We start from the raw sequence: 23,063 nt of genomic DNA, 5'->3' as shown, positions 1-23,063 counted from the left end.
AATGCTTTTCAGTGGAATTTAAAAAATATTAAATCTTGAAATAAATTAAAAGAATTAAGATCCATTAAAAATCCAACTAAAGTCAGTAAAATGTATAAAAACATGAAGGAAAATAATGCAACTCTCAGTGGCAATTAAAAAATGTTATAATATGAAGTACATTTTAAAAATCAAGATCCATTAAAAATATATATAAAGTCAGTAAAAATGCATAAAAACATGAAGGAAATTGAAGCAACTGTAGGCCATACAGCCCCTCGTGTCTGCTCTGCAAAACAGGATAATCAAAGTTAATCCTTCAACATTCAATATAGAACAGTACAGCAACAGTACAGGCCCTTTGGCCCACAATTTCCATGCCAAACTCGATGCCAAGTAAAACTAATCTCCTTGTAAATGCCCCTAGCATATCTGCCTCCACCACTACACCTGGCAAAGTGTTCTCGGCACCCAAGTGAGTTTATTGTCATGTGTCCCTGATAGGACAATTAAATTCTTGCTTTGCTTCAGCACACAGAACATAGTAGGCATTTACTACAAAATACACCCAATACCCTCTGTGTAAAATAACACTTGCCCTGCACATTTCCTTTATTCTTTGCCCCTCTCGCCTTAAAACAATGTCCTCTAGTCTTTGACATTTCCACCCTGGGAGAAAGGTTCTGACTGTCTACCCGAGTTATGGCTCTCATAGATTTATATGCTGAGACCATAAGACACAGGAGCAGAATTAGGCCATTCAGCCCATTGAGTCCGCAATAACTGGTCTCTCCCCAGCCTCCAGATTAATTGTCTAATTAGCCATCAGTGTAGCAGAAAGAACCAACAATGTTGCTGGACATGTATGAGAAGGAATAAATTGTAGGGAGCTGGCATGAGTCAAATGGCATCTTTGGTGTCATTATAAGGTAAGAAGACAAGATAGAAACATAGAAAATAGGTGCAGGGGGAGACCATTCGGCCCTTCGAGCCAGCACCACCATTCATTGTGATCATGGCTGATTCATTGTGATCATGGCTGATGTGGTAAGATTCCTCTTAAAAATCATTCCTATAATATCATTCGTGATACAACACAGTGAACAATATTTTCCAAGGTCATTTCTTTTATAAAAACAATGCTCTTGATTTTTGTCTGATTGTTTGATGTTGCAGGAGGGTCTTAATATCTGTTTCTAGATTTTTTTTATCATCAATACTAACGTGTGGACGTGTTGGTTCTTACAGTATAATTAAGAGCCCAACTTAATTGTGGAATTAATTTCAAAAGTTGAAGCTGAGTAGTAGACAGGCCAGACAAGCCTGTGAATAATATGCACCTTTTATCACTTACAATAATTTGCAAAGGCCAATTGCCATATTTATTTCTGGGGAGAAACCATAGAGAGAATTTTATACTTTTTACAGGTATTTTGTACCTTCTTCGTTCAATTTAGTTTCGAGACACAGCTTGGAACTGGCACACCGAGCACACACCAACCAACCATCACCCGCACACTAATTCTATACTACACACTGGGGACAATTTACAGAAGCCAATTAACCCACAAACCTGCCGCCTTGGGAATGTGGAAGGAAAAAGGAGCACCCAGAGAAAACTTTGTGGTCATAGGGAGAACGTACAAACTCCATACAGACAGCACCCGAGGTCAGGATTGAGACCAGATCTCTGGAGCTGTAAGGCAGCAACTCTACCGCTGTGCCACTGTGTCTTGTCTTGGAGCTGGGGTAACAAACCAGTTACTATCCTTCCTGGTCAATTCATCAACCAACACTCAATCAGCACTCTTTATCTTTCCCGTTGCTCTATCAATTGTACTTGAGTTTGACATGAATACATGACTGTATTCATGTATAGGGTATCTGATTTTGATACCAAAGCAAAGCTTTTCACTGTAGAAACTAAACAAAAACCTGCAGATGCTGGTTAATACACAAAAGGACACAAAGTGCTGGAGTAACTCAGCGGGTCAGGCAGCATCTCGGGAGAACATGGATAAGTGACGTTTTGGTGCCTGAAGAAGGGTCTCGACCTGATACATCACCCATCCATGTTCTCCAGAGGTGTTGCCTGACCTGCTGAGTTACTCCAGCATTTTGTGTCCTTTTCACTGTACCTTAGTACATGTGGTAATAATAAACCTTAACCTAAATCAAAGCCAGCACAATATCTGATTCCATGCACGATAATTAATCTACCAACACATGGTGCCTAATGCCATGATCCTCCATGACCCACCCACCCTCCAAGACTGCCAGTATGTTTTCCTTCACCTCGATTACCACTGTACACCGCTGCAAAGGCCTTACGAGGGTCCTTTCCAGGTACCACAACACAGCACCACGGCTTTTGTCATCACCATGGGCAGATGGACGCAACCGTGTCGCAGATGCGTTGTCCCACACCGCCATCAACGCCATCCACGCTTTGGCCCCAGGTGTCGACTACACGGTCGTGGCGGCCGGCCAGCGAGAGGATGAAGAGATGCTTGCCTACCGCACCTTCATCTCAGGCCTATTGTTGGAGGATGTGCGATTCGGGTCCGCTCACACCACGCTCCTTTGCGACGCATCTACTGGGCAGCAAAGACCCATCATCCCCGCAGCCTGGCGCCACCGGATTTTCGACATGGTTCATGGTTTGGCTCACCCTTCCACCCGGGCAACAGCAGCACTGATGGCAGCCACGTTCATGTGGCACGGGTTGCGCAAACAGGTTGGCAACTGGGCCTAGGCTGTGCATCCCCTGTCAAACCCCATAGATTCAGCGACACATCAAGGCACCGCTGCAGAACTTCGCCCTGACACACCGGCGTTTCAACCACATCCACGTCGACATCGTTGGACCGCTGCCCCCATCCACAGGTGTCACTCTCCTTTTACCATCGTGGACCGATTCAAGAGATGGCCGGAAGCCGTCTCGCTCTCGAATACCTCCACTGTGATGTGTGCATGTGCTCTCACTGCCCATTGGATCATCCGCTTTGATGTGCCGGTGGACATCTTCCTCCGACAGAGGTGCGCAGTTCACCTCCTGGTTGTGGTCAGCAAGGTTCCGGCTCCTTGGTGCTCAGCAGAAGCACACTACGGCCTACCACCCGCAAGCAAACGGCCTAGTGGAGCATTTTCACCGGCACCTGAAGGCATCCCTAAAGGCACGACTCACGGGCCCGCACTGGATGGATGAGTTGCCGTGGGTCCTGATGGGCATATGCATTGCCCCCGAAAGAGGACCTGGCAATTTCCTCGGCCGAGCTGGTGTACGGCGCCCCGCTTACGGTCCCAGGAGATTTCATCCCGGCAGCACGTGGACATCAGGAACCGCCCACGACCATGCTGGCGCGCCTCCGGGAGAAGGTGGGCATGCTCTATTCTGTCCCAACGTCCTGCCACGGAGTCACCACCACGTACGTCCCTCCAAGACTGCCAGTATGTTTTCCTTCTCCGCGATTCCCACCGTACGCCACTGCAAAGGCCTTAGGAGGGACCTTTCCAGGTACCACAACACAGCACCACGGCTTTTGTTGGTTCACCAACATGGGCGGCAGGCACGATACTGTCTCCGTGGACCGTCTTAAGCCGGCACATTTGGACATTGACAAACCAGTGCAGGTGGCACAGCCCCGCCATAGACCACACCCGCCCTCAACTCTGCAGCTGTGACCCTGAACACAGGAGACGCGTACACGAGATCAGGCCACCTCACTCGTGAGCCCAACCGCCTCCATTACTCTGGTTCTGGGGGTGGGGGGGCATGTAGTGGGCTGCGCCATTTGGTATCGAACCGTCATAGGTCGGGCTCGAACTCTCGCATGGACCGGGTGTGATCTGGGCCGACCAATCACGTGGTCAGGGGGTTGGAATTCAACGGCGGCACTTAGAATTCGAAGGATTGGCAGTTGAAGTTTAACTCGGGTGCTCATGAGCGATGGCACAGTGGTAGTAAATGAATCGGTTAATTATTGAACAGAGTGTTTACACAACGCCTGGACCGCTACAAATCCATCATTGCAAACCAGCAGAGGGATGTACAGTAACCGTGAGAGTCAGCACCATGTCTTGTTTCTTTGCACCACCTTTTATTTTACTGTCTTGTAGTATTCAGGTATAATTTATATTTTTTGTGTGTTGTCTGAGTTCATGTACTTGTGATGTTGCTGCAAGCAAGATTTTAATTGTACCTGCCCCTCGCCATACGTGCATATGACAATAAACTCGACTTGACTTAACAAAATGAAAGGGAAAAAAAGGATTGTGGACACTAGTGCCGGAGGAACTCAGCAGGTCAGGCAGCATCTGTGCAGGTGGCGTTTTGGGTCGCGTCCCTTCTTCAGACTGATTGGGTAGAGGGGAGAATGCTGGAAAAGAGATGTCAGGGGTGGGACCAAGTCTGGTCACCATGTGATAGGTGTGGGTTAAATTGTAGATGGGTGGAGAAAGTAACAAAGGCTAGAGGTGGAAGGGAGGAAAACAAGTGCCACATCACGGAGGAAGAGGAGGAGTGAAGTGTAAAGCCAGAGAGAGAGAGAGAGAGATTGGTGGAAAGCACAGAGAGGAGAGGAAACAGGGGGAATAACAAGAAACAGAAGGAACTGTAGAAGTTGAAATCTTGAGCAAAGTGCTAGAGTAACACAGTGGGTCAGGCAGCACCTGGGGAAGGAATGGGTAGGCAATATTTCCATTCGGGACCCTTCTTCAGACTGAAGGTGACAATTCGGGTTGGGAGACTTCTTCAGTTTGAAGAAGGGTTCTGACCAGAGACAGCCCCTATCCATTCCCTCCACAGATGCTGTCCGACCTGTTAAGCTACTCCAACCCTTTGGGGGGGAAAAGGGAATTGGGTATTCTTTTCATGAAGACACAGGTAGAGAAACTCCGTTAATTTTTGCCTTTTAAAATGTTTTGCAAGAACTATCCAACAAAAGTTCAACGATCAGCTTCCAGTAGTCATCTTAAGGAATGGCACGTTGACTGTGGTAAGAACAATACATGAGAAACAGGAGCATTACTACATTGCAGGTCAAAGGCATCCCATTGTGCAGCCGAGCTGAATTTCTTTGAGCTGTGTATTTCTGGGAGAGAAGTGTCAGTATATAAAAGAATGAAGGAAAAGTAAAAACTGTGATCTATCAGCAATTAGTCTGAAATACTGACTCAGTTTCTTTCTCTATAGATACAACCTGAGCCATTGCGAGCTTTCGACATTTATTGTTTTAAGTTTACCATATCTGTAGTTTTTTTTACTCTTTCCTTAAGTTTATTAATGAATAAGCAATATTCTTATCTCCTAGATAGATACGTAAAGCTGGAGTATCTCAGCGGGACAGGCAGCATCTCTGGAGAGAAGGAACGGGTGACATTTTCGGGTCGAAACCCTTCTTCAAGCAGGACTTTTTATCCTCAATATTCTGTAAACATCCCACAACCTCTTTATAAACAGGTGGATTGAGTGTGATTTATTTCCAATCTTTGAGCCTCAAACGAAATTCTGTTTCTACAGCCATACAAACAAAGACAATTTCCTAGACATACACACAATTTAATTCACACAAACACCCATCACAGTGACCCACTGTGATGGAAGGCAAAGTCTTTTATCTCCACTGTTCTCCACTTCTCTCCCGATGTCCAAGCCCCAGGCGGGCGATGATAAGTCCCACGGCCATTTTAGGCCGTGCCGGGCGATTTACGACCCCGCTCCCGGTCCAAAAGTCACAGAGTTGGAGCCCCCGGCGGGCGCTGGGATGTCCCACGGCCATGAAGCCGTGCTGGTCGTTCCAACCCCGCGACACGGGCTGGAGAAGTCGCGTTGCGGGAGCTCCGGGAAGCGGTGTCTCTCTCCCCCCGGACCCGCGAGCTCCCGATGTCCCAGTCCACCGAACCTGCGGCTGCGTTGCTGGAGCCTCCGAGCCCCAGGAGTCGAGTCGCAGCAGCGAGTCACCACCGCTCCCCACGCTTGCTATTTGACTTCCCCTCACATTACATGCTTTTTATTTTATCTACCACAGCTGCTATTTTCTTAACCCATTGATTTAAATCTTTACACTATTGTGTTTGATAATATGCCAGTGAAACAAGTGGAAATGGTTTAGTCGATTTAAATGCAAATTGTAGGTACTTGTAATCCTCTTTTAAGGCATAAATGCCCACATAATTTCTTAATCCCATTACAAATTAATCTACTGTTGACATTAAATCACTGGATAGAATAATGAAGGTTCCTCAGAAGCTGAAGCTTTCCTGATTTAATTTGCAGTTGGAGTATTCGATTGTCTACAGTAGTTAATGTGTTACTTGTGATCAATATGAGCTATTTCCCCACCTCTGTGTTCATGGATTTTGTTGAATTATGAAGTTGGATCATGAGATTTATGAAGTATTAACAAAATTAATCCAAACTAATTGGTGTTTTTTGGTTTGTTTACATTGTGTTATTCCTTGATTCTTTAGATTGGGGAGTTATATGTTGTCTTTAGAATAGTTTCTATTTTACATGTGATTCTCCCATTTACTTTTATGGACAATTATTATCTGTTACTCCAACCTTTTGTGTCTATATTCAGTGTAGTTTCTTCCAACACATACTGTATTATCTTTCCAGTCCCTAGTTAGGATGTTGGAAGCAGTTTAAGGAAAGTTTACTAAACAAGTATCTGGAATAGATGGAAACAAGGAACTGCAGATGCTGGTTTACAAACATGTTTTTCTTAACTGGAATGGGTGGGTTGTTTTATAAGACTTGGCTTGTATCCATCCGCAGGTGTCTGGAAGAGTTAGAGGAGTTGTCACATTGTGGGCTCCACCTTTCGTTGATCATTATTTATTTTTTTGCATTTATCGCAGTCGCTGCCTCAAAAAGGCTGGCAGTATCATCAAGGACCCACACCATCCTGGCCACACACTCATCTCCCTGCTACATTCAGGTAGAAGGTACAGGAGCCTGAAGACTGCAACAACCAGGTTCAGGAATAGATACTTCCCCTCAGCCATCAGGCTATTAAACCTGGCTCGGACAAAATTCTGATTATTAGCAACCACTTTCTGTTATTTGCACTACCAGTTTATTTATTCATGTGTGTATATATTTATATCATGGTATATGGATACATTTATCTGTTTTGTAGTAAATGCCTACTATTTTCTGTGTGCAGTAAGCAAAGCAAGAATTTCATTGTCCTATACAGGGACACATGACAATAAACTCACTTGAACTTGAACTATCTTTCATTAATTTGTTTTATACCTCTCTCTCTATATCACCGTCTATATCTCTCGTTTGCCTTTCTCATCAGTCTGAAGAATGGTCTCGACCCGACACGTTGCCTATTCTTTTTCTCCAGAAATGCTGACTGAACCGCTGAATTTCATTGTTCTATAACAATAAAACACCAGACACTTGACTTGACTCTTGGCTCCTAAGATACTCCGGCTCTTTGTGTCTATCTTCAGACCTCCAGGACATGGGGCGGGTGCTGCAGCAGCGCTGGAGGACCAACAGAGCAGATCACCAGGGGGCGCTTGAGCTGCAGCAGCGCTGGAGGACCTACACCGCAGGTCAATCACTAGGGGGCGCTTGGGATGCGTGGGAACTGGAGGACCTCCGTGGTAGATCACTAGGGGGCGCTTGGGGTGTGGGGACGCTGGAGGACCAACTGAGTAGATCACTAGGGGGCGCTTGAACTGCAGCAGCGCTGGAGGACCTCCACCGCAAGTCAAACACTAGGGGGCGCCTGGGGTACGGGGGCGCTGGAGGACCTACACGGGAGATCACAAGGGAGCGCGCTCCCGCTCCCGCTGTCGCTCCGCCCCCGCTCGGGAGCGCGCCTTCAGGCCGCCAAGCCGGGGATTCAATTCCCGCTCTCTCTGCCCAGGCCCTGGATGCGGCTCCGGCTCCAGCCCCGACCCCGACCCTGGAGGCGTCCCGAGGGCATTTTGCTGCCGCCGTGGATTAGATCTCCCCCCACCCCCCCAGCAGGGTAAATAAATGTGAACCGTGAACTTTAAAGCTTTTACAAGCCAGATTTTGAATCCGTTTAACGTCCAATTCCCAATGTGCTTATTATCAGTCATGCTTCTAATTATCATATATATATATCTATGCATGATATTCAATTACCAATTCTTAATGCGTTTGAATCAGTTTAACCTCCAATTATCAATGTGATTATCAATTCTCGATGTGCTTGGATCAGTCTACCTTAAATTAACATTGTATTTCAGTTATTCAGATATTTTGTTACTTGCATTAATTTATATTAGGATTATATTGAAAAATCAACGGGGCACACCTTCTGATGCAATGTTACAACAGCCTCTTTGTCTGGTCTGCTCTCAAAGTGATGCCTGGTTAGAGCTAGACTTTCTCTCCAAACTAAACTTTCCTTTGCTAAACCACAGCCAGTGGAAGTTACACTGTGGGGGAGTTTGGGATATTGCACCTGTGACAGTAAGTTCATGTGAGGATGAAGTAAGTGATGGAGCAGTCATGGTGACAGATGAATGCTGTGGATATGTAGGTAGACACAAAATGCTGGAGTTACTCAGCGGGTCAGGCAGCATCTCTGGAGGGAAGGAATGGGTGACGTTTCGGGTTGAGACCCTTCTTCAGACTCTTCAAGTCCTCCTCTGCTGTGGGCTGGCAAAGTGTGAAGGTCCACTGGCATTTGCTTGTACTGTACATGGAATGAATGGCAGTGCCATTGACAGCAAAATATATTGGCATAGACCAGGGGGAGAGGGGAGGACAGTGAAGTAATGTGGCAAAAGGTAAAAAAGAGACAATTTTACTACTAGAAGTGCAAGAAATGTACAAAATGTTAGTGAGTTTATCAATACCACGCACGAGTTATCTTACAAGTACTGCGTGTTGTTAATGGTAAGTTAATCGAGTGCAGAATGCGTTTTCATTCAATTTGTGCAACCAGAGATCAGAAGGGCATTTGCTCTGCCATGTATGTCAGCAAGGCAAAGATCTCTTTGAAACTTGCCAAATAGTGAAAGGTGATAGAGTGGATGTAGAGATGATGTTTCCACTAGTGGGGGAGTCAAGGACCAGAGGCTATAGGCTCAAAATAAAAGGATGTACTTTTAGAAAGGAGATGAGGAGGAATGTCTTTAGTCAGAGGGTGGTGAATCTGTGGAATTCATTGCTACAGATGGGTGTGGTGGCCGTCAATGGATATTTTTAAGGTGGAGATGGACAGATTCTTGATTAATAAAGTTGTTATGGGGAGAAGGCAGGAGAATGGGGTTGAGTGGGAAAGATAGATCAGCCATCATTGAATGGCAGAGTAGATATGATGTGCCGAATAGCCTCATTATGTTCCTTTAACTTATGAAAGATACTGGCTCAAAGTTGCAACATTCATACGTTTTATTGGGCAATGTAAGGTTGGATTTGTGCAAGAATTCAAGCGATTGTTTGAGCTCCTTAATCTGATTTCTGAGTAAGTGTGAAAAATGCCCCTGAGGATGGAAAGGGCATTGAACAATTTGAAACGGTCTTGCTCAAGATGCAATCTCAAGATTGGAGACGGGGGCCTAATGCACAGAGATAATAATGTTGGTGTGGTTAGTACATTTGTACTGAGAGTCATGAAGATATTACAAGCGTCTTGGTGAGAAACAGTAGGGCGGAAGAGGCAGGAACACTGTCACATAGTTGGAATATGGAGGAAGCTACACCATGACTGTCATTGAAGCCATTCAAATTTCTTATTCGTCTTTCAAGATAACCCAGTGTTTGGTTTAGAGTTTAGTTTGCTTTAACTGTTTGGGTCTTTAACTTTAAATGTTTGGTTCTTTGTTAATTTTCATGTAACACTTGTGACTGGTGTTCCAGAGTCAGGCCGTTGGGAAATAAATCTGAGGGTGGGAATCTGATTTGTGAGAAGTGATCTTTTCTTCTGTCAGCATCCAACTGTTGCTTATTAATTGAAAATGCTGCCTGACCCGCTGAGTTAGAGTCATAGAGTCTTTACAGCATGGAAACAAAGTCCTTCAGTCCAACTTGCCCACACCGGCCAACATGTCCCATCTACACTAGTCCCACCTGCCTGTGTTTGGCCATATCCCTCTAAACCCGTCCTATCCATGCATCTGTCTAAATGTTGCTTAAACGTTGCGATAGTACCCGCCTCAACTACCTCCTTCGCCAGCTCGTTCCATACACCCACCACCCTTTGCGTGAAAAAGTTACCCCTCGGGTTCTTTTCCCCCTCGCCTTAAACCTATGTCCTCTGGTTCTTGATTCCCCAACTATGGGCAAGAGACTACCCGATCTATTCCTCTCATGCTCCAGCACTTTGTGTCCGACAGTGAACAGAATTTGTTTTGAATCAAAAAAGACTTGAATACGATTATCGTAGAGTAAAATTGGAAAGCTGAAAGATGCTACTTCGTTAATACCATGTTTTTCTTTATTTTTCTTTATGCCTTTTTTTAAATTTCCTTTCAGTGACCAAGATGCCCCAAATACAGCTCGATGGGATCGACATAAATTTTCCTTATGTTCCCTATAAATGTCAAGAGGATTATATGTCCAAGGTGATAGAATGCCTACAAAAGGTAATGAACTATGTATATAATATATTACTTATTATACCACAATATTTTCAATGTTTTCCTTCCGGCATTTAAAATTAATGTTAAAGCAAGCTACATTTTGGTTTGTTCATCCAGTGAAACCAAGAATCTGTTAAATTGCAGAATATTAATAGCTATTGCAATACTTCGAATCCTGAATGTAATTTTTTTCCCATCTGTCTGACACACTTAATATCTATCTGCCAGTGCAGATGCATATATTAAACCACTCTCTCTGCTCTTAATGAACAGCTAACTTGCATGAGGACTAAGGATTAAGGATCATCTTGAAATAATTGTATGGTCTGGTCCTGGTGAATATAGGAGTCTATAATACTAAGATTTCAAATGATTTGGTAAGCAACACATTTGAAATTAAACTAATTAATGTTGTCATGCTTCCAGTTGTCACCTTGGCTTCAATGTGATGTTCTGAATTATGTTCCTAAAGGGTGAATATGCACAACATAAAACTACCTTTAATTAGTGCTATATTTTATAATCTGCCGATCATACAATACAATACAATTCAATTTATTGTCATTTGGACCCCTTGAGGTCCAAACGAAATGTTGTTTCTGCAGCCATACATTACAAAACAAAAAGACCCGAGACACAACACAGTTTACACAAACATCCATCACATCGTTGTGATGGAAGGCAAAAAAAACTTATCTCTCCACTGCACTCTCCCCCCCGATGTCAGAGTCCGAGTCAAAGTCAAAGCCCCCGGCTGGCGATGGCGATTGTCCCGTGGCCATTAAAGCCACGCCGGGTGATGCAAGGTCGCGCACCGGGTCTTGCCGGCGTGCGCTCGCAGAGTCCCGCGGCCATTCCAAGCCACGCGGGGCGATGGTGTAAGGCCTCGCTCAGGTAATCTTCAACCCCGCAACTCGGGCGGGAGAAGTCGCCGTTGCGGAAGCCCCGAAAAGCGGTCTCCCAGCAGGGACCCGCGGGCTCCCGGTGCCGCCGTCCGCCAAACCCGCAGTTGCAGCCTCCGAATCTCCGGGGGTCGGGTGGCAGCAGTGCTCAACCACAGCTCCACCCGCTCCGGACTCGGCCAGCCACGTGACGGTGAGTAGTCGGCAGCTCCGCAGCTGGAACCCCAGGTTGTTCCTGTTGGAGGCCGCTCCACGTTGCAACCCCAACGACAACGGAGACCCGACAAAGAAAAGGTCGGGTCTCCCGTGCAGGGGAAAGATTTTAAAGTTACCCCCTCCCCCCCACACCACCCCCACCCCCCCACACACATACCCCAATAAAAAAAATAACAAAAACTACATAAAAACGAGACAAAAAATAATAAAACACAGACGGACTGCAGAGGCCGCTGCTGACGAGAGTTGCGCCGCCCACCGAAGTAACTGTGGGCCTCAAGGTAAGTAACTGCCTCAAGGCAACAGAACACTATTGTCCAGTTTGCTGCCTGGCAGTGAGTATTGATGGAATCAGTGATAGATAAATTCAGCCATTCAAACACCGGAACATTTTGACTTGTGGACATACTTCTGAAGTAAACAGAAGCGCATAGTACATTTATACGTATATGCTTGGGATTGTTCATTGAAATTGGAGCTTGTCGCTTGGAGCTTTGCCACTTAGGCTGGTCGTGGGGAAAAACTGTATCCACTGATATTCCTGTACAATCTGAAGCTTTTGGACTATCTGAAGTAAAAATTAGAGTACAACATTTGGGGGTGGCATGGTGGCTCAGCAGTAGAGTTGCTGTCTTCCACTGCCAGAGACCCGGATTCGATCCTGACTTCAGGTGCAGTCTGTACATAGTTTGTACGTTCATCCCGTGACCACGTGGGTTTTCTCCGGGAGCTCCAGTTTCCTCCCATACTCCAAAGTCATACAGGTTTCTAGGTTAATTGGCTTCGGTAAAAATTGTAAATTTTCTAGAGTGTAGAATAATGCTAGTGTACAGGATTGTTAGTTGGCGTGGGCTGAAGGGCCTGGATTTGCGCTGTATCTTTAAACTAAACTAAACATTTCTGTTAAATAGTGAAATTATAAATGTATTTTTGATATGAGGATTACCAATTTTGTTGCAATGTAAAGGGCAGAAGTCTTCCACTGGCAAAGCTGACCTGTTGTATGTGAAAAATGTCTGCTCTCGATTTCTCTTTTTCAGAGTCCAATGTATTTACTTGGTAAAGATTGATTGGAGGTGTTTCTGTTGGTGGACTAGTGCGCAATGGAAGATAATGTGTATTGTGTCCTTATTTTGCAGAAAGTAAACGGGGTTCTGGAAAGCCCTACAGGGACTGGAAAAACACTTTGCCTTTTGTGTGCTTCCCTAGCTTGGAGGCAGCATTTAAGAGACAGCATTTCAGCAACTAAAATAATCCATAAGTTAAATGGTGAAGAACTTTTCGATAGCAGGTCTCTATCCTCATGGGGCAGAGGACTTGAAGATATTGATTTAGGTGAGACCAATTTTTGGCTTGCTTGCTTTCATCAGTTTTGTTTGTTGCATTCTACAGGTGCAATTCCTTTGAGAAACTAAAGTGGAATTTATCACAGGTGTTGTAAATCTGACCCACCGATGTGCACTTTTAAATAGAAACGTATGGACCGAGCTAAAATTGGAATCGGGACATTTTCCTTCATATCCCAGTCACAGTAACACCATTGTCAGTGTTGCTGCCACTGCTTCCACATTGATTTTGGCTATCAAATGTTATTAAAAATTGTTTCCTTAATGACCTTGTGGAGTAAATATACTACATTGTGATGGTGATCAGCATTACTTCTGATGGGGGCAATCCAGATAGAAGATCCCTGCAGGCGTTTTTAAAATTGGGAACAGAAGTTTATAGGATACTAGACTAAGTGGGACCCGTTGGATCCCATTCTCACATGGGAGGGCTGTATTCGCAATATTCCACCTCTCTGCCAATTCCAATATTCCACCACTCGCGCAGGGAGAGGGGATTGGCTTCAGGCGGGGGCTATCGCGGGCCGGTGGGGGGGGGTGTCCTGCGGCCTGGGGAGGGGCACGGCTTCAGGCGGGGTTGTTGGGGGCCGGTGGGGGAGGGGGGAGTGTCCTGCAGCCGAGGGAGGGGGACGGCTTCAGGTGGTGGCCAGTGGGAGGGGGCTTTCTGGAGGGCTAGTATGGGTGTTGTGGGCCAACGGGACTGGTTTCCAGTGGGCTAGTATGGACATTGTGTGCCGTATGGATTCTTGGGCTAGTCCTGCAGCTGGGGACGGGTGGCTTCAGGTGGGGGCCGGCGGAGGCCAAATCAAATAAAAAAGCAATTTTGCTTTCATAAATTGAAATGGAGAAAAAATGTATGACAGACCCAAGTCCCTTATTTTACGTCAATGCCATACTCTCATGTTTTGAAGCTTTAATAGTTTTTGTCTGGTATGGAAACTAATATTATTTTGCATTTTTACATGCATTATTTTCACTTTTTTGCTGTGTTGTTTTTTTTTTAAATTGCAGGTTATCGTGAAATTCCAAAGATCATTTATGCCTCAAGGACCCATACACAGCTCACTCAGGTTATAAATGAACTAAGGACTACATCATACAGGTGAGCTACCTCTTCAATGGATGGTCAATCAACCCTTGCTATTTTTTTGGCACTCTCCATTATATTAATGGTAATGAACTGTTCTGGACTATTTTTATCGCAGCGTAAAGCTGGTTGTGAAAATGGTGTGTAAAAATTCTTCGCACACCCATTGACAGTTAAGTCTGGTGTTATCTTTAACATGGCACCTTTATCAACTATGGAGATTATATTTGTGACCTATAAAAACCTTGTCATATCAGAATACTCTTCATTTAATCTTCTTCTGTCTGAAGAAGGGTCCTGACCCGAAACGTCACCCTTTCCTTCTATCCAGAGATGCTGCCTGTTCCGCTGAGTTACTCCAGCATTTTGTGTCTACCTTCGATTTAAAACAGCATCTGCAGTTCTTTCCTATACATGATTACAATAGATCCATTTGCAGTGTATAGATAGATTTTAAGAAGATCATAGTTAAAGTAAGAAATGTTGCTGTAGAAATAGAGATTTAAGAAGTTCTTTACTTCATCTAAAATGTAATCTCAATTGATCTTTGGGGAATGACATCTCACTGTTGTTCATGCAGATTTTGGCTATTCCCCAGCAGTTTAATTATCTATCTTCTCTCTCTTTTGGAGATGACATAATTTCCCCCATGCAGAGTAATCATACGTCCCCCTTCCTCTTACCAAATGGATTGGTCCTTATTCCCTCAGGATATCAACCTTCCAAAACTACATTGACTTTCCTAATCGATACTATCAAACCACCCGCTTTTTTTCCTTCCCTTTCCTTCTCCTTAATGTTTTCATCAACCAAATTTATATGGGTAAAATGCAGGGATATTTCCCTTTTTTTTTTTTTAATATATTTTTTTATTAAAGGTAATCAATTACAATGCTTCAAACAACTTTATATCAAATTAATTCAATTTGCATTAAGTAAAACACTAGTAATACTTATCTACTATTTTTTTTAGAAATAATGATAGAGAAAGAATAGAACAGTTATAAATCATTAAGAGAGTGATTAAATAATAATTTGATTATATATAAGAAAGAAAAGAGAAACGAAAATAAAAAAGAAAAAAAAAAAAAAAAAAAAATTGAGAAACCACAATATGTATTATTAATAACACTACTACAAGTGATAGTATCAATAAAGACATATATGTTAATTCCAATATAAAAATGAATTATTCTCACCAAATCCCGCAGGGTGCACGCCGAGCTGTGTTGCCAAGAACAGCTACTTCTCTAAATACTGTATATATGGAGACCATGTCTGTTCAAAAGAATTATACTTGTCCAATAGGACAAATCTAATTCTTTCCAGATGTAACGTCTCCATCATCTCTGTTGCCCACATTTTGGTTGTGGGGGATAATGTTCCCTTCCAAAATTTCAATATGATTTTTTTCCCAATTATCAAACAGTAATCAAAGAAATTTCTTTGATTTACTGTAAGTGATAGATGTAAATCCGGAATTCCAAATATTATTAGCTTTGGGTTAGGGTCCAATTTAACTTTGATGACTTCAGAAATAACTTAAAAAATTTCTGTCCAGTAATAATTCAATTTAGGACATGTAACGAAACTATGTATAAAATTTGCCTCTGCTTTCTTGCACTTATCACAAATAGCGGAGAGATTCGGAAAAATACTATTTAATTTAGTTTTCGAATAATGTAACCTATATAATACTTTAAATTGTATCAGTATATGTCTGGCGTTTAATGAACACCGGTGTATTCGTTGTAGACTTTCTTCCCAGTTTTCTTTTGTTATAGCCAATCCCATTTCATTTTCCCATGCTTGACGATATATTTCCGTTATTGGATTCTCCTTATCCAAAATGATGTTATATATATAGGCTATTAATTTTTCTGTATTTGGATATAAATTAAACAGTTCGTCTAACAATCCTGCTTCTTTATTTTTATAATCTTGTGTATTGGATTTAATATAATCTCTAATTTGTAAATACCTAAACAAATGTTGTGGAGACAATCCATAAATATCTTGTAACTCCTGGAATAAAAGAAATTTTCCTTTTCTATAAAGGTGTTCTATCCTTGTAATTCCTAAATCATCCCATTGTTTAAACCCCCCATCTAATATAGCAGGTTTAAACGATGGATTATTCATAATTGGTAATCTAAATGAGAGATTATCCAAATGTAGAGTCTTAACTATTTGTTTCCAAATACGTCTATTATTATATATTATTAGGTTGTCTTTATAATATTTTTTTTGTACTTCCGTTGGTGCAAAAATTATCAAACCTACATTGAAAGGTAGACAGTCTTCCTTTTCTATATTTAACCATGTCGGTTCATGATCCATATTTACCCACCAGAAATTCATATTCTTAATCTGAACAGCCCAAAAATAATACAAAAAGTTTGGAAGTGCTAATCCTCCATTTATCTTAGCTTTGCATAGATGTTTTTTATTTATTCTGTGATTTTTATAATCCCAAATAAAACTATTGACAATATTATCAATTTTTTTTAAAAAAGTTTTCGGAAGAAAAAATGGAATAGCCTGAAACAAATATAACAACTGTGGTAGAAATACCATCTTTATGGCACTTATTCTACCAATCATGGATATAGGAAGTGTTTTCCAATATAAAATATTTTTTCTAAGTTTATCTAATAGTTGAGGATAGTTGGATTTTATTAATGAGTTATGAGTTTTAGTTACGTTAATCCCTAAATATTTAAGTTTGTCTGTAACTACTTTTAATGGGTATTGTTGTAATGTATTTAGATTTATTCCTGTTATTGGCATAATCTCGCTTTTATCCCAATTAATCCTATACCCAGAAAATGCACCAAACTTAGTTATAATGTTTAGCAGGTTGGGAATACTAATTTCCGGTTTTGTAATATAAATCAAAACATCATCTGCATATAAAGAAATTTTATTAATTGTTGTATCAGTATTATAGCCATATATTTCAGGTTCAGATCTAATTTTTTCCGCCAATGGTTCTATCACCAATGCGAACAATAAGGGTGATAACGGACATCCCTGTCTGCATCCCCTAGAGAGTTTGAATTTGGCTGATAAAATTTGGTTAGTCAAAATTCTTGCCATAGGATTCGAGTATAAAATTCTTACCCATTTACAAAATCTATCCCCCAATTGAAACTTTTCCATTATATTAAATAAATACATCCATTCCACCTGATCAAACGCTTTTTCTGCATCTAGTGATATAACCGCTAGTTCCGTATCTCGTATTCTTTTTGAATATATAATATTAAACAAACGTCTGAGATTATGGGATGAGTAACGTTTTGGGATAAAACCTGTTTGATCATAATGTATTAATTTAGAGATCACTAAACTTAATCTCCTAGATAAGACCTTAGTTAATATTTTTTGGTCTGTATTTAAAAGGGCAATCGCTCTATATGATCCAGGATCTTCCAAATCCTTATCTACTTTAGGGATGAGTGTAATTGTGGATTCATTTAGAGATTCTGGTAATTTTCCTTGGTCATATGCATATCTATACATTATTTGTAATCTTGGAGAAATCAGATCTTGAAATTTTTTATAAAATTCTGCACTCAGGCCATCTGGGCCCGCTGCTTTTCCGAACTAATTGATTCTATAATGTCTTTTACTGTTATTTCAGCATTTAACAATTCTCTACCTTCCTGATCTAAGCTATTGATTTGACATTCTTGTAAAAATATTTCCATACTATCTGTTTGTCCTGTTAGTTTTGACGAATAAAGATTTTTATAATATTGTAAAAATCTATCATTAATATCTTTTGGAGTAATTAATATATTTCCATACTCAGATCTAATTCCGTGTATCATCTTCTCATCTTCTAATTTTCTAAGCTGTCGTGCTAGTAATTTTTGTGGCTTATCTCCAAATTCAAAATACACTTGCTTAGTTTGTTGAAAAAGTTTAATCACTTGATTAGAATATATTTTATTTAATCTATATTTTACTGATGCAATTTTATTACTTAACTCTTTGGAAGGCTGTTTTATATTTTCATTATCTAGACGTTTTATCTCATTTTCTAAATTTTGTTCTATTTTTCGATTTTCTTTATTGAGATGTGCTTGTGCGGATATTATTGCGCCACGCATGAATGCCTTAAATGTGTCCCAAAATAGTGATGGAGAAGTTTCAGGATTATCATTAGTTTCAAAAAATAATTTAATCTGATCCATCACATATTTACAACAGTCATTGTCCTTTAATATCTGAGGGTTAAATCTCCAGGTAGTAGTTTTATTAGATATATCTTTTAATTTTATCTTAAATGTTAATGGCGCATGATCCGAGATGATAATATTATGATATTTTGCATCATACGTAAAAGGAAGTAATTTAGAATCTATTAAAAAATAATCTATCCTCGAATAGGTTCCATGTACGGGCGAGAAAAAAGAATATTCTCGTCCGGATGGATTATCTAACCTCCAGATGTCTTTAATATTAGATGTATTGATAAAAGCATTTATGAATTTACTTGATTTCGAGGCAGCTTTCCTTTTTGCAGATGATCTATCTAGATAGTTATCTAAAGTACAATTTAAATCACCTCCAATTATTAAATTGTGTTGAGTGGATATAGGAATATTATTAAATATTTTCTTAAAAAATAATGGATTATCAAAATTAGGGGCATATATATTCATTAAAATTACCTTTTTTGAATAGAATTCCCCTGTAATTATTACATATCTGCCTTCTTTATCCTCTATAATAGAACTTTGTATGAAAGGTATACCTTTGCGAATAATTATTGCAACTCCTCTAGATTTATGAATAAATGTAGAATGATACACCTTAGAAATCCATTTAGCTGTTAATCTATGTTGAGCATCTTTTTTAAGATGAGTCTCTTGAAGGAAAATGACATCTGTCTTCAATCTGTTCAACTGAGCTAACACCTTTCCCCTTTTAATTGGTTCATTAATTCCTTTTACATTCCAACTGCAGAAGGTTACTCCATCACCCCCAGTCTTCACCTTTATATCATGCATTTTACTATTAGGGTGGCTTTTTTTGGAGTAGCCTTCTTGACTCCCCCAGCTCCCCGTTGCACCCGGACATCAATCCAATGAGAATTTCCCTTTTTTATGTAACCTACAGAAGTAACATCAGTCTGAACAGGGTCCCAAACCAAAACATGACCTATCCATGTTCTCCAGAGATGTTGCCTAACTACTGAGTTATTCCAGCACTTTGTCCTTTTATCTTCTGTCTTTTTATTTGTAAACCAGCATCTGAAGTTCTTTGAGTCTATATGCAGTAATCCAAATATAAAGCAACCATTCCTTTCCATTTTTGTTATTGCCACTGTAATATTTTGAGTACCATCTGCCATTTTGTGTACCTCATTTAGATAACTTTGCTGAACTGCAGATTACATTCAGTGTGCCTTTATTTTGCATTATAGATTATGAGGATTGGTAGATGCAGCGGTGAAATGTACTGACTGAGTAGTTATATTTATCTTTGTCTTATTGCTTTTGTTATCACTTGATTCATTTTCTCCCCATTTAGACCAAAGATGTGTGTACTTGGATCTCGAGAACAGCTCTGTATCCATCCTGAAGTAATGAAACTGGAAAGCAATCATGCAAAGGTAAAAAAAATTCAGGACACAAAATGCTGGAGTAACTCAGTGGGCCAGGCAGCAGCTCTGGCAAAAATGAAAGGTGACATTTTATCATAGAAAATAGGTGCAGGAAGGAGTAGGCCATTCGGCCCTTTGAGCCAGCGCCGCCATTCAATATGATCATGGCTGATCATCCAAAATCAGTACACCGCTCCTGCTTTCTCCCCATAATCCTTGATTCCGTTAGCCCTAAGAGCTAAATCTAACTCGCTCTTGAAAACATCCAGTGAATTGGCCTCCACTGCCTTCTGTGGCAGAGAATTCCAGATTCACAGATCTCTGGGTGAAAATGTTTTTCCTTATCTCCGTCCTAAATGGCCTACCCCTTATTCTTAAACTGTGACCCCTGGTTCTGGACTCACCCAACATGGGGAACATTTTTCCTGCATCCAGCCTGTCCAATCCCTTAAGAATTGTATATGTTTCTATAAGATAGCCTCTCATCCTTCTAAATTCCAGTGAATACAAGCCCAGTCGACCCATTCTTTCCTTATATGTCAGTCCCGGGACCCGTGGCCCGGTCTATGGGTTGGGACCCTTCTTCCTACTGATTGTAGTAAGGAGATCGGGGGGGGGGGGGAATAAACTGGAGGCGAAAACAGGCAGGACAAATCATGCCAGCAATAGATGACCTCAAATTGTAGAATTCCATATTCATACCATTGGTTTGTAAGCTACCCAAGCAAAATATGAGGTGCTGTTCCTCCAGTTTGCGTGTGGCCTCACTCTAGTAATGAGAGAGGACCAGGATCAAAAGATCAGCATGGGAATGAGAAGGGGAGTTAAAGTAGTTTGCTACCGGGAGATCCCGTAGGCCTTGGCGGAACGAGTGCAAGTGTTCAGTGAAACGGTCGCCAGGTCTGCACTTGTTCGCTCCAATGTACAGGAGCCCTCATCGGAAATACCGAATGCAGTAGATGAGGTTAGAAAGATGCATGCTATCCTCTGTCTCACATGGAAGGGCTGCTGGGGTCCTTGGTTGGAGTCAAGGGAGGAGGTATAAGGACAAGTGTTGCAAGGGAAAGTGCCTGGGGACGGGTGGTTTGGGAAGGAAGGGATCATTGAACCATGGAGTTGCAGAGGGAGCGGTCTCTGTAGAAGTAAAGAAGCTACCTAAAATTGTAGAATTCAATGCTGCAGTAGTTACCAAATAAGAAAAATCACTTATCTGTCATACATGGGAAACCCCTCCCTTTAAAATTTCATGCTAAATGTTTTTATAGATTCCCACAGCTCCAAAAAATTGTAATATATTTTCATGCACAAACTAAATTAACTTTAGACTTTTTAATTTTCAGATCCATATGTGTCGAGCGAAAGTATCCACACGCACTTGCCACTACTATAACAAGGTTGAAGGTGAGAGGTGAATTATTATAGTGTGATTTGTGTACATTCCAAAACTATTATTGGAGAACTTCCATAGCTGTTTGTATTCCTTAACTACCAATCCGATCTGAAGCAACAACCTAGTTGCTATTCAGCTTTGAGCTGGCCTTCATTTCCTCCATTACTGGGATAATTTTTCTCAAATTTCAAAGAACCACTTCATGACTCTGGAAATAAATTGAATGCATTAAAAAAAATTAAGTACCCGGACATGCAAGAGAGAAACATACTCGAGAAGAAATGAGAGAGACTTGTAAAGTACTTCAGTGGAAAACAATAACTATTAAATGACGTGTAATAAAAACATGAGGTAAATAGAGACACATTGGGAAAAATTAATGAGACACCTAAGATTGGTTCAGGCAAAGAGTATTAGGCACATAGATGGGAAAATTTGGAAATGCTTTAAATGGATGGGGTATTCAACTCATTGTTTTTCCATTACCTCTGCCAACGAGTCCTATCCTTTCAGCAGATCGGTTCAATTGATTCTCTGATTCTGTCCTTATTTATTCTTTTTCCTCCAACAACTGTTTAGATCCTTGAAGATAAACACAAAATGCTGCATAACTCAGCGGGACAGGCAGCATTTCTGGATAGAAGGAATGGGTGATGTTTCGGGATGAGACCCTTCTTCACACTGCCTGAACAGACTTCTTCAGTTTGAAGATGGGTCTCGACCCGCCATCTCACCCATTCCTTCTAGCCAGAGATGCTGCCTGTCCTGCTGAGTTACTCTAGCAATTTGTGTCTATCTTCGGTGTAAACCAGCAGTGTGAGCTGCAAGGCGGATGCTATGAAGCTGCGGGGTGACTTGGATAGGTTGAGTGAGTGGACAGGTGCACTGCAGATGCAGTATAATGTGGATAAATGTAAGTTTATCCACTTTGGTGGCAAGAACAAGAAGGCAGATTATCTGAATGGTGTCAGATTTGGAAAAGGTGAGATGCAACGAGACTTGGGTGTCCGTGTACATCAGTCACTGAAAGTAAGCATGCAGGTATAGTAGGCAGTGAAGAAAGCTAATGACATGTTGGCCTGCATAACGAGAGGATTTGAGTATATGAGCAAGGAGGTAATACTGCAGTTGTACAGGGCCCTGGTGAGACCGCATCTGGAATTTTGTGCACAGTTTTGGTCTCCTAATTTGAGGAAGGACATTCTTGCTATTGAGGGAGTGCAGCGTTAACCAGGTTAATTCAGGGGATGGCGGGACTGACGTGATGAAAGAATGGATCGACTGGGTTTATATTCACTGGAATTTAGAAGGATGAGAGGATCTTATAGAAACATATAAAATTCTTAAGGGATTAGACAGGCAAGATGCAGGAAAAATGTTCCCCATGCTGGGGGAGTCCAGTACCAGGGTTCACAGTTTAAGAATAAGGGGTGGGGAATTTAGGACTGAGATGATGAAAAACCTTTTCAGCCAGAGAGTTGTGAATCTTGGGAATTCTCCACCACAGAAGCCGATGGAGGCTAATTCACTGGATGTATTCAAGAGAGAGTTTGATATAGCTCTGTGTTTTTGATTTTCTGTTTTTGGATTGAATTCTGTTTTTAATTTGTATCTCTGTGATGTCTTTATTACTTGTTATATTCCGATTATATGTTTTTATTCCGATTACTATGTAAGGTGTCCTTGAGATGTCTGAAAGGCGCCCATTAAATAAAATCTATTATTATTAGGGCTAATGGAATCAAGGGATATGGGGATAAAGCAGGAACAGGGTACTGATTCTGGATGATCAGCCATGATCGTATAGAATGGTGGTGCTGGCTCGAAGGGCTGAGTTGCCTACTCCTGCACCTGGTTTATGTGTTTTGATCCTCCTACTCACCAGCATCACATTTGTCATTTCTAACATCTCCAAAATTATGCTGCTTTAGACATCATTTGC

General features: G+C 41.5%; 1 protein-coding gene across 7 annotated transcripts in view; it reads left to right on the top strand.

Annotated features, from left to right (window-relative positions):
• The first annotated feature begins 7,797 nt into the window (after window positions 1-7,797).
• rtel1 (regulator of telomere elongation helicase 1) overlaps window positions 7,798-23,063 on the top strand; it is a 108,018-nt gene continuing 92,752 nt past the window's right edge. For 4 of the 7 annotated variants that reach the window (XM_033041495.1, XM_033041494.1, XM_033041491.1 and 1 more), the window contains exons 1-6: window positions 7,798-7,976; window positions 10,457-10,566; window positions 12,821-13,016; window positions 14,039-14,129; window positions 19,659-19,740; window positions 21,072-21,132. In XM_033041495.1, the coding sequence (XP_032897386.1) occupies window positions 10,465-10,566; window positions 12,821-13,016; window positions 14,039-14,129; window positions 19,659-19,740; window positions 21,072-21,132 (532 nt within the window). In that variant the 5' untranslated portion in view covers window positions 7,798-7,976; window positions 10,457-10,464. Of the gene's footprint in view, window positions 7,977-8,259; window positions 8,419-10,456; window positions 10,567-12,820; window positions 13,017-14,038; window positions 14,130-19,658; window positions 19,741-21,071; window positions 21,140-23,063 lie in introns of those variants that run through there. The other 3 variants (XM_033041492.1, XM_033041496.1, XM_033041497.1) reach the window with 3 other exon arrangements.

The sequence above is a fragment of the Amblyraja radiata genome, chromosome 23 (assembly GCF_010909765.2).
Source record: "Amblyraja radiata isolate CabotCenter1 chromosome 23, sAmbRad1.1.pri, whole genome shotgun sequence".
Lineage (NCBI taxonomy): Eukaryota > Metazoa > Chordata > Chondrichthyes > Rajiformes > Rajidae > Amblyraja > Amblyraja radiata.
Note: the sequence above shows the minus strand (reverse complement) of the source record. Positions and strands in the feature narration are given on the sequence as shown.